We start from the raw sequence: 12,765 nt of genomic DNA on the forward strand, positions 1-12,765 counted from the left end.
TTTCGAGTCGATCCAGTTGCGAAGATAGGCAACATTAGAATACACTCCAGGATATTCAGATCGGGCACATCCAATACCCCATGAGACAACACCGACCAATTTGTTTCCAATAATCAATGGACCACCAGAGTCACCTTGGCAAGCGTCCTTGCCTCCTTCAGGTACTCCAGCGCACAGCATACTATCCGAAATTCCGTATTGTCCTGCATAAGCTACAGCGCAGTCAACATTCTCAACAATTTGAACCTCAACATATTGTAGTTTACTTGGAGAACTGCCTCCTTCAGTCAAAGTTCCCCAACCACTCACAATAGCCTTGCTTCCACCTCGAATAACCTCTTGAGCAGCTGGCAAACCAATAGGTTGAATCTGATCACTGTATGCGAAGGATCCCTTCAATTTGATGATGGCGATATCGTTTTCGAAAGTCTTGCTGTTGTAGCCTTCATGCATGATGATCTTGTCCACCGATTGTGAGGATCCTCCTGATGACTTCGAACTGGTACCGGCAACGATTTTAGTCAAACTCTTGATAACTCCGTCAACGCAGTGAGAAGCGGTGATAATGGTATTTTGGGAGAAGATGGAACCACCACAACGATGTGCTGAGAAGTACTGCATGCTCACTTGATGAGGGAAACTTTCGATGGTGGTTTCCTGACCTCCGACGATGCGACCATCGGGAACTGGAACCATCCCCAAAGGAATGGCAAGGCCCAGGGCACAGGCCAGCAAGCTTGAGAGGATTACTAAACGGAACATTTTGACTGAAGCTACACTTCAAAGTGTCGGGTTTTTATACATTTTCCAAATCAACACTTATCAACTACTAATTTATGATGCTTTCAAATCAGTGATTAGTTGACTTGAGCTGACAACGTTTGATAGTATGATGTATTTATTGCGACCATTCCTTTCACACTAATCTCATTTGCTATCCAGCAAATAACATTTTTTATTCCGTTATCATTACTAAACTATAACTCACTTAGCGGCTACCTTAACAGTTAATCTTAATAACATAAACTACAATCTAAGGACAAAACTAATTTATTATTAAAGATACACATAAACAAAAGAAAATATTTACAAACCCTTTTGGAGGAAAATTCGGAAAAAAAACCCTTCACTCGATGAGGATTTCTTTGGAATTAGTTGAGTAGGGAAAGGATTAGGAACAGAGATGGGACGGGTATGTAATTGTCCTTGTATAGATTAACCTTCTTAAGTTAAAGGGATAAGAATATCTAGGAAAACAAATGATTATGCGGTAAACAGGAAAAAGATTGTGCCTAAGAACACTGAACCTTGGGAGATACATACCTGCAAGCAAGATAAAAGATATGGTTGGATATTGATTTGATATTTTCCCTTTTAGGAAGCTAAGGATTTTTTAAAGCTAGGTCGCGGTGCCATATGAAGTCAAAAACTTTCCTTGATTCTAGGAGACAGGCTATGGTAGCTATCCTTCGGATGATACCAAGTTTAAAGTTTTGGTGAAAAGCTTTCGACGGATTGTGGATATTTATAAGTTGGGGTAGACTGGACCTGCTTAACAGATCCATTGACTATATTTCCCAAACATTGGTCACAAATACCTAGGTTGTAGTCAATTATCTGCTTCCAAGAAATGGCCGAGAAGCATGACGAGAGGAGGGTGGAAAAAGGGAGTCTCTGTAGGCCCGGAGTTTTCTCGGGACGGATTCGGATTCATATAACTTTTCCGTAGGCCTGATTTTTTTGCGTAATTTTCACTCCGGGTCGAGATTTCTTCTTTGCGGGATTGGTAATAGCCTAAAATTTTTACCTTTTCCCGAGGGGAGGAGTTTTGGGATAAGTTTATTATATGTTGGGTTCTTTTAACCAGACATTCTTTTCTTATTTCCCAGAGTATTTATTTCTAATCTATTTGTTTTTTTCTATATCTGTTATCACCAAGGATTGGGAAGAGAAATTAAGTTACAATATTTGAGGGAACGAGCCGGGATCAGTTGATTCATAGAATTCATGAACTGTGTGGTATCTTTGGAATTAATATTAAAGGAGCGAAACGGAAATCGATTGACGTTGAATTTGAAAAGGAAGACAGATGGCTCTGTCGGTGAGCTGGATTTGGAAGATTATTTATTTATTTTAGCAGACAGATGACTGAGTAAGATCGAATTGTATATTGTCCTTAGAAGGAGGGGAAAGTCTAAGGGACCAAGCTGTAATGTTGATGCTAGTCTTGGAATCAGGGAATGGAAATAATTTTCAAATAACGCGAAGGACACGCGGCAGTCCATCAAACCAAGGTTTGAAAAACGTACGCAAATCGGGATGAGTCCGACGTGATTATAAAACAAGTCGGAATACCGGAAGCTCGCGCTTCGGGAATAAAGGTTTTGTGTTCATCTTATGTGAGAAACTTCAACGCACATTTTTCTGTCCGTATATAGCTACAAAGCCAACATAATCCTTCATATTTTTCCAAACTACGAGACATACGTACATATTACAGTCATAGATATCACGCTCACCCTAAACAAACAAACTGCTTATTACCGAATACTGTACACATATATGCACGTATATAAATTGATCGTACCCATATTTCCGCTTTACTTCTTATATCTATTTCAATTAGGAATTACCCGCAAAGTTCATTAGCACGCATATATTATATACCTACATACACACATGTCTGGCTGACAAATAACTAAAAAACTAAAACAAAATAATTCTCTGGGACCCAATTCATAAGAACTCATTTCGTTGTGATATTGACGAATTGATATGTGATGATGACGTCATGGAGGTTGTAGAGTGCACGAAATTCACAAAAAATTGTAAAGTTTCACCCCCTATAACTTTGTTAATAATAGTTGGATTTTCTTCAAACTTGACCAAACTGTGCATTATGTTCTTCATTACACGCATGCCAAATTTTGTACTTCTGGGATGAACATAAGGGGGGGTGCCGGGTAAATTTCTAAAATGTGGAAATATACTATTATTAACTTTATTTCTGCAGATATCGGAACCGGATATATTTTGAGGCCTAGATTTCGTAGAGATGCATTACTGTGATTTTTTTCAGATTTTTCGGTTGGATAGGTTCTGAGAACGAGACCTGTTACACTTTTTGTGGGTCATATTTTGAACCCTCACTCCCCTATGTTTCATCTAATATCAAATATTGAACCGGATTCGAAAAATACTAATTGAGACCTTTCATTTGATACCCTACATGGCTACATTCTGTGAAAAAAAAAATTGCACCCTCCATTCACATGTATGGGGAGCCCCCCCCTTAAACTTAACACAAGATGGCGCCATTTACTGCATGTAAAGGGATCACCAGATTACATACTCTCACCAATTTTCGTGACAATCGGTCAAGTCGTTTCCGAATAAATCGGGTGTGACAGACAGACAGACAGACAGACAGACAGACAGACAGACAGACAGACGGACAGACAGACACCGTCTCGATTCTAATAAGGTTTTGTTTCACACAAAACCTTAAAAAGGACGTTAAGAGAGCGGAGGCGAGAAGAATAGTGCTCACGACGAAAGTTTTTTATAAGAAGACGTGAAGAGAGTGGCAAAAGGAAGTGGATGAGGATTTAAGCTATTAGCACATCGACTGCCAATTGCTGACGTTAGGCACTAACCCCTTAGCAGAGCACCAGTGAAGCAAAATGTCTACGTTTGATTGTAGGGGACATAGTCCATAGAAACGATATAGCGGAAAACGGTTTAAAGTCGCCGGCATAAACCAAGCCAAGGCAAGTAAAGAGAAAAAGGAGGGGGGGGGGGGGGGGAAGATCGTTAACAGAGAATAAAAATAATAGGTGGCACATTTTATTTTATATTTTTGAATGCCAGAGAAGGGGAAAGGAGCCAAATGTGTAATCATCAAGAGAGATGTGGCAGGATCAGTTAGAAGGGTACTAAAGATGAGTTTGGACAAAATGATCTTGTGATTTGCAGTATCGAACGCGTTTGAAAAATCAGTCTAGATAGTATTCATTGCCTGCCAAACCAAAGTTGGTGAAGTCGACCAATGTCGAGGGAATGGACCTCCATTTAACAAAGCCGTTTTGCTCCTTCACTATAACCAAAGTGGGGGACCACCAATCTTCGACATACCTTTCCACGCCTTTGGAACAAGATGATTCTCTTCGAAGCACCTGTTGAAAATTATGGAATGGCAAATAGAAATGGACTAATCAGTTTGAATATAAAAAAGTTTAACCATTATCAACATTGGCGTCAAGGTTGGCAATGATTTGTTCGCCTAGGAAAAAGATAACGAGGAGGATACTGGAGATACGGAGCAAGCTACATTTTGTAATCGCGGGAGAGAAAAAGAGGGAGGATAGGAAATATATACTAAGCAAAGTAGTGATAGAATAAAAAACAGTATGTTTGTGGGGCGGAATAGTGGAAGCTGTAAAAGTAAACCCGCGAGGTTTTAGGTTTCCACGCTCTAGGGAGGCTCCATCACTAGTGAAATCTTTTTTTTAATTTAGCTCTTAGAGATTGGACCAAGCAATGCAGAATTTAAAGGGTATGGAAGGGTTTGTGTATTTCTTATATAAAGACATTGGAGAGTGCATTTGCCCCATTAGTACGTAGCACGTAATATATGCATATATTATGTGAGAGTATCCACTTTCGGGTGATATTGACATTCAGAGTCTTGAATTTGGAAAGAAGGGAAAAATAGGTCAACTATTATAAATTTGTTAGTAATAGAGTGATTTCCACCAGGTAGGATTAAGCTCAATATGCTTATGATGATTAAGCTCAGAATGAACTTAAGGAGGTTTTGCAGCCAATTACTAAAAATTATAGTAATATATTATTATTAACTTTATTTGAACAGAAATTGGTATGGAGGGTATTTCGGAGCCTAGGTACCATATAGTGGCAGCTATCTGTTTTTTTTTTAGATTTTTTGGTTGAGTAAACAAATGATCACTTTCGACTCCCCGCACTCCCCCTAATGTCAAAGCTAACACCGGATTCGGAAAGTGCTAACCTTTTATTTGATACCCAGCGTGACTATATTTGGTGAAAAAAAGTTTACATCTCCCTTTTGCATATATGATTATCTCCCTCTTAAACTCAATGTGGAAAGATGTAACTTACTGCGTTCACAGTTCCCACTTTCTTATCAATTTCGTGTTAATCGGTATAGCCATTTCTAAGAAAAGTGCGAGTGACAGACGGACAGATTTTAAGAAGGTTTTGTTTTGCAAACAAAAAGTTACAAATGATAGGGGGCGCGGAATATATCCTCCCTGAACGTCAGAAGTGGGGGAGGAGCAGGATATCTGGCTTGACTTAAAAAGATACAAGACAAAGCATGATCTCAGAACGCTGAGGTACATGAATAAGAAAACAGTAAAGAGGGGAATAGCAGGAGGGGTAGCAGGCTGCATCCAATAATGGGAGAGAAGAGGGAAGAGAGGGAACGCAGACTGAGGTATAGTAGCGGCAAAGTAAATTATAAGATAATTAGGGGAATTCAGCAGAGTAGCCAACAAATTGGATTAAACGAGGAAATAGCTGGGCGAGATAGCGGAAGCCGCTAACACTAGAATGGTTTGCGGTTTCCACGCACCAGTAAAGCTTCAGCACTGGCTATATATTCCTTTCTAGATTGTTATAGATCTGACCGAGGTGCGCAGAGTTAAAAGACGAAGTATGTATGGTTTCAGGATGACAGAGAATTTTTCCTAGCAGGAAATTTTTGTCGACTTCCGTAGTGAACCAGACCGGGTAAGAAGCGCAGGGAACTAGGGGAAGAGGAGGCGGAACAAAGAAGGTCACACATTAATGGAGAGAAGGGAGGGGTCCATATAATTGTTGGGGCTGATTTTAAACCTTCGGAATTCACCCTTAAATTAAACTTGGCAAACCTGCGCACGATAGGGAAGTGACTTCAGATAATCTCAGCATCTACTCATGATTGGGATGATGAGCAACTTAAGAGGAGACATGAAGGAATTTGAAAAAACAACGCACAGCAAGGTTGGCGCGAACAAGATTAAGAATGCAATCAAAGCGATTTCCGGTAAAGTTGAATTGAAGGGTGGCACAGGTGTCTATAAAAGTGGATGAATAAAGAAATGGCGGATATAAGTTCGATTGGTGCAAATAGTATTGACGTTGTCACCATTGCGGGATTACATCTTGAGCATGCCGTTTGAGTTTCGCTCATTGCAAATTCCTTTAAAACTTTCTCTCACCCTGCTGACCAACTGCGCTCTGTATCCACCCTTCCTCTGATTCTCGAAATTCACTTCAGGTTCCACCAATCTGCCATAAACTATCGATCCTCCTTCTTGGTAACCAAAAGAAAATTCTAGCCGAACCAAAAGAAATAAAACATATCCTTGTTTGCATATTTTCTGTTCCAAAAAAACCAATAGGTAACGTTAAGTATGCTTTTCATGTTGTCCAAAAACGTTCATTTCAAGTTAAAATTTCTTCGCTCCACTTTCCAGTTCTTCTTTCGCGTCCACGGAAAACGCGAAAAATCCGCTCATACGGTTACCTAAAGCCGTTTGTAACAATTGGTGACCTTCTGTTCGAGAAAAATCAATTTGTGCAAAGTCCACTGAAATCGTCCTGACAAAGTGGACTTATTTCTAGATTCTGTATTCAGATTCTGTGTTCAGATTATATATTACCTACCCTCCATTGCCCTACGTACCACTACCTTAGAAGAAATAGAAGCATTGCGCAGTAAAAAGAATGTGTTCATAGCTCGGCTCCATATCTATACAGATATTGTGGATTTCCCGGATAACCTACTGAACCGCAACCGCAAAGCCTCACTCTAATTGCTTATCGGCAAGGCCCCGAGATAACAGCACAAATCAATGGCGATTAAGGGAATATTTTTCCTTCCTGGACATATTGGGACTCCGAAAAAGAAATTTGGTTACGTTATCAAAATTATGTATTCATATTTATGTCATTTACACTACTTAACGATGTTTCATTGCAATTATTCAGATTATACTTTTTGGCGACGATTACTTTGTTGTCACGTCGTCAGGCTAATCCAGAGAGAGCGTCATTCTTGACATTTTTCCTGCATCAGCTGATTTCACAGTCGTTGAATGCGGCGGCAGAGGCGAATTCTCGATGGCGTCCAGGGTTCCCACCTTCGACGTCGGGAGAAACAACGATGGCCTTAGTCCCATGCAAATCGGGTCTATGACCGCAGAAAATGTCACAAACGGTGAAAGTGAGTCGACCCCGCTTTTTAATAATGTGAAACAATTTCATTTCATTTCAAGAAAATTAGGGTGCGGTTGGGGGATGTGTGGTCAGCATTGCCCTTACCGTAGATTACTATCTTGATTTAATTTCACAGACAAATTCTTCGATAGTTAATGTGGTATGCCATAGGCTGAAAAGATGCAAAGGAACGCTAGTTAATCGATACTCATGAAGGCAGGCAATGGTGGAACTTAGTGTGAAAAAATAATATTATAACAGCCTTCTGCATTTTCAGATTGGTAAAAATTCCACATTATTAGACAATAACATTTGCCAATGCTCTCTCTATGTTCTTTAGAATTTAAAAAAAAAAAGATAAAATCATCTTTTAAAAAAATTTACTTATTTTGTTTCTGATTGCCAAGAAAACAGTCTGAATTGTTGCAAAATGATTACGGGAATTATACAATTATTCCCTCCATTAAATCTAATTACGACCACAACCAGAAGCAATGCAGTTGTGGTCAACAGAATCACATTTTTTTCTTATTTTTGAGACAGAAGATAAACCTAGTATTTCCAGATTCGTGACTTATTTGAAATTCATGAAAGCTATAAATAAATTGAATGCCGAATTGCCTTCAATTGCTTAATCCTCTCTTAAATATTTCATGGTAGACGTTCCTGTCAATTTTCCAAGCCGCCATAAAAATAAAATTAATTTCCAGAGCAATAAATAAATCATAACATGACGGCTGACACATATGGTATATTATCAAAACAATAGTAAAATAATCGTAAGTCGATATATTCGGTAATCTGCACTCCAGCGAAGTATAAATTGACACAGGAGACTGCCCCTCTTCATCAGTCAAGATGTTCCGTTTGGTAATCCTCTCAAGCTTGCTGGCCTGTGCCCTGGGCCTTGCCATTCCTTTGGGGATGGTTCCAGTTCCCGATGGTCGTATTGTCGGAGGTCAGGAGACAACAATCGAGAGTTTCCCTCATCAAGTCAGCATGCAGTACTTCTCTGCACATCGTTGTGGTGGTTCCATCTTCTCCCAAAGTACCATTATCACCGCTTCTCACTGTGTTGACGGAGTTATCAAGAGTTTGACTAAAATCGTTGCCGGTACCAGTTCGAAGTCATCAGGAGGATCTTCACAATCGGTTGACAAGATCATCATGCATGAAGGCTACAACAGCAAGACTTTCGAAAACGATATCGCCATCATCAAATTGAAGGGATCCTTCGCTTACAGTGATCAGATTCAACCAATTGGTTTGCCAGCTGCTCAAGAGGTTATTCGAGGCGGAAGCAAGGCTGTTGTGAGTGGTTGGGGAACTTTGACTGAAGGAGGCAGTTCTCCAAGCAAACTACAATATGTTGAGGTTCAAATTGTCGAGAATGTTGACTGTGCTGTAGCTTATGCGGGACAATATGGAATTTCGGATAGTATGTTGTGTGCTGGAGTACCTGAAGGAGGCAAGGACGCTTGCCAAGGTGACTCTGGTGGCCCATTGATCATTGGAAACAAATTGGTTGGTGTTGTCTCCTGGGGTATTGGATGTGCCCGATCTGAATATCCTGGTGTGTACTCTAATGTTGCCTATCTTCGCAACTGGATCGACTCGAAAGTTTAAGTGAAATCCTGCAAAAAGTATATGTAGTACAGAAAAATGGATAATATTTTCTTTTGGAAAATGTTCCCTGAATAAATTAAGGAAAGTTTCAAAACTCCTTTCGAATAAAAAGAAGGCATGATCAAAAACAAATTTGATTTTTTTTTAAGGAAATCCTCCCCCTATATTTTCGCGGATGACCCACGAAAGCTCAGCTGCCTATAATAACTGTTGTGTATGCAACAGTTCTTCAGTTTAATTCAGGATATTTGGGTATATCTAACCGGGGTGTAAAACAAAAAAACGGGTGAAAACTGTCTAGGAATACCGGACCCCGGGTGAATTATACTCCCCCTGCCACATCTATTGCTTCTTTCAATTAAATTTCAACTCCTTCCTCCATCCCTCTCTCGTCATGTCTCCTTCTAACTGGTCGTTAGTTTCCTAGCTCACTCGAAATTTTCACTTCCGAATATCCTGTTTTGATTCTAACCTTCCCCAATCTTTCCAAGGAAATTAGCTATTTGATAGCCCACTACGATATGAATATATGGTTTCCCTTCGTTGCATTAAAGGCATACTGCTGGAGAATTCTGGAGAAGTTGGAAGATCATCTACGGTGAGTGCGCTGTATAGTACAAGGAAAGAGGGTTAACGAACGGACTCATAGGCAGATTTTAAAGAAAGGATGTTAATTACGTTGTTGGCTAGTAGTTTATTTAGGCAAAAGTACAAATGAACTGAAATGCTAGAAGATTGGTATCCAGCTTTGTAATGATAATAGTCAAATGATCACTTCTGTGTAGCTTCAGTATTCGCGGGCAGATCTTCACGCTCAATTTGGCAAATTTGTAGGTTTTTAGTATAGCTCTCTCGTCTTGGTCATCTCCGACGCCGGCGTCTCGTAGGCGATTGCGTTCCAGAAGTCTCTGGATCTACTGCCCTTTGCGCATGCGCATGCGTTGATGCAGTGTATTAGTGTGCGGTTACATGGTTGCGATCATATCGAACAAACTACTTCGTCCTCTTTTCGCTTTTCCCCAGTTCCTCTGTAGTGGACTATCTGTGATCGGTTTGACACTTATTGTGTTTTTAGCGAAACGTGTGGCTGTTTTTGCTTTCCGGGCATTTTCCGCTGGTGTTCATTTTCGATTGAAAAAGACGATGCGGTTCTCCTGTTCTTTCAATTTGATCAGTCCATTTTTGACGCCATCACTAACGTTCTTCTAGAGTAGCGTTGCTTATCGCATACGCCCCACGTTGGTTGCGCATTTCCTGATGAGCCTTCCTTCTTCTGCTCTAGCTAGGACGATCGACTGCAATTCAACTCGGTTCACGTCCGAGCCCACCTGCTCAGGTTTAGCATTTTGGTTGAGGTTTTTCCCAGCATAGGAAACTACTGGGTATTGGAGTTGTCGTCCCCGCACTGGCAGCAGCATCACTTTGCAAGGCTTTCTCTTTATTTTGGCATTCCGGTATCACATCGAGTGTTTCAGCTGCCTCTTCCGTTGGTCGCTGTCATGAGCCGCGCTGCACCCAAATGCAGTGAGCTCTTCTTCTTTTTCTAATATTCCGTCGATTTTTCAGTTTTTCTAACTTTGTTTCCATAGGAATTTCACCAGTGCATCGTGTGCAAAGGAACTGACCACATCAGCCAAGAACGGATGTACCCTCGAGGATGAAGTCCCTACCCTAGTTGTCTGGAGCCTGAGTTATGCGTGGCTGACACCGCGGGGAGGCCTACTAACATCGGTTCAATCCACACTACCCGACCAGGGTCCCAAAAGAACTGGCTCCTGACACACACCACAACTACCACTTTGGCAGAGCTAGGCTCAGATCTTCGAGAGTTCTCAGTGTGTGCCCCGATGTGCACTGGGCTGGGTCGCGGTCCGCTCTTACCGAGAGGCTTTCCCAACGTAGAAGAACGCAGATACATTGGCAGCTAGGGCGCCAAAATTATTTACCTGGTCACATCGGGGGCGTTACTCCCCATATTTTGAGCGACCCGTTAACGATCCCTGACGTCTTCTGAGGGGAAGAGGGGGCGGGGTGAAAATGGGGTGGAGATTTGAAAATGTTACGGTGACCGGCGAATGAATGGAGGTTAGATCAAAGTAGGGTTGGTTTCACTTATATTTAGGTTAGTTTAATTCTAAAGTTTTGTCTAAAACACCACCAGTTTTTGCTCAATAAGTTAAATTACTATTACTCACCTAGCTGGAATGTATAGCAGTTTTACCTATCAAATCAAATTCTTTGGTGACTTTACGATAATCGTCTTCACTACAGACCTCAACTTGTATTTTGCCAACATTATCTTTCACCTAGAATCTGTTTCTGCTGATTTTCTGTATTAAAGAATAAATTAATGTAGTACTATTACGGTGATCTAACTGAGTTAGTGGGGGTTTCAGTAATTGCATACCCTCGCCAGAATGCCCATTATCTTTATTGGGGAAGATACTGAATCAGTTCTGTGAGTGCTTGCAAAACAGCCCCCCACGCGTTTAGAATGTGCCTATCTACCCTTTCTTGACTTTTTTCTATTGGTCTCCGCCCGTCCTTACTTGCACTTTGGGTAAAGATTTGATACCGTCCTGATTATTGAGGGACATTTCACAACTATGCAACGCAAGAACGCTTTTGGAGAAGCATGGAGAAGTCAAGGTGAGAAGAAATCTAATTGTCCTTTCAACTGGACACGAATATTTCATGAAGTTTTACTTGAGCTAGGTGTGAAGTAAATTCAAAAGAGGAAACCCGCATACATCACCTGTAAGATACTTCATTAATCCCTTAATCAGTCGCATCATGTTAAAAACAACCCAATCGATTCACAGTCTGTCTGTCACACGTACTTTTTTCCAAAACGGCTGAACCGATCTGCACGAAATTTGGTGGGCAGATGGTAACTATGAAATCGCACACATTCCAATTTTTTCATCGAATATAGCCATGCGGGGATTCAAATGAAAGGTTTCGATTAGTACTTTCCGGATCTGATATTAGTTTTGATGCAAATTGTAAAATCCGCGAGCAAGGAGTCAAAATGTACACAGTTAAAGTGACACAGGACTTCTTCTTTTTCTTCAGTCTTTGTCCCGTTCACAAGCGGGGTCGGAATTTATGCAAAACAAAAAGAAATCGAATTTTTGGAGTCGGCACATGGGATGACCCCCTTAATGTATGAGATTCAAAACTTGAAGCCATTTGGGGCTATATTTTGAGATATATTGAAATCAATCAGTCGACAGGTTCACGACCCTTGCAAGCGAAGGGAAAACTCATAAAACAGAAAAGTGGGTACACTATCAACTGACTGAGGGACAAATCGAAAAGGGAAAGAACACATCAGAAATTCTACCAGCTTCCGGTTTTCCGACTTGTTTCTAACTCTTCACGGCAACATCACAAACTGGAATCTTTTTATCGCGATACACATATTTGGAATATACGATTTTGACCGCAATAAATTCAAATCGAATCGCCTAAAACTTAGCAATATATTAACAGAGAAAACATTTTGTTATTTTTTAATAAAAGATAAGTTATATCGCTGATTCGTAATAAGTCCTCTAACTTTTTTAATTTTATCAAATTTTGTTAAATCGATGTCTCTCTTTTTGTTTCATGAAAGATTAAGCTAAACCGATTGAAAGTTAAAATTTAATAGACCTTAAGGTTATGTATTTGTATATGTGTTTTATGAACCTGCCTTCCTTATCATCGTAGTAAAGATACTCAATTCGATTTGAATTAAATCGCATAACGTAACGTAGCATATAAAAAATAAACGAAGCGTAGGACATCATAGAGCAATTTCTACAATATATTAAAATGCACATAACATAATCTAGAGCCATTATGAGAATCAAACTTCTATGCTATGCTACGTACTGGATCCAGATCATACGA

General features: G+C 40.3%; 1 protein-coding gene across 1 annotated transcript in view; it reads left to right on the top strand.

Moving 5' to 3' along the window:
* The window catches only part of LOC119654139 (transmembrane protease serine 9-like), a 53,792-nt gene extending 44,792 nt beyond the window's left edge, over positions 1-9,000 (top strand). Inside the window, exon 3 of the mRNA XM_038059303.1 lies at positions 8,063-9,000. Within this exon, the coding sequence (XP_037915231.1) occupies positions 8,063-8,868 (806 nt within the window). The 3' untranslated portion in view covers positions 8,869-9,000. The remainder of the gene's footprint in view (positions 1-8,062) is intronic.
* The last annotated feature ends 3,765 nt before the right edge of the window (positions 9,001-12,765 follow it).

This window comes from Hermetia illucens, chromosome 4 (genome assembly GCF_905115235.1).
Source record: "Hermetia illucens chromosome 4, iHerIll2.2.curated.20191125, whole genome shotgun sequence".
NCBI classification, from domain to species: domain Eukaryota; kingdom Metazoa; phylum Arthropoda; class Insecta; order Diptera; family Stratiomyidae; genus Hermetia; species Hermetia illucens.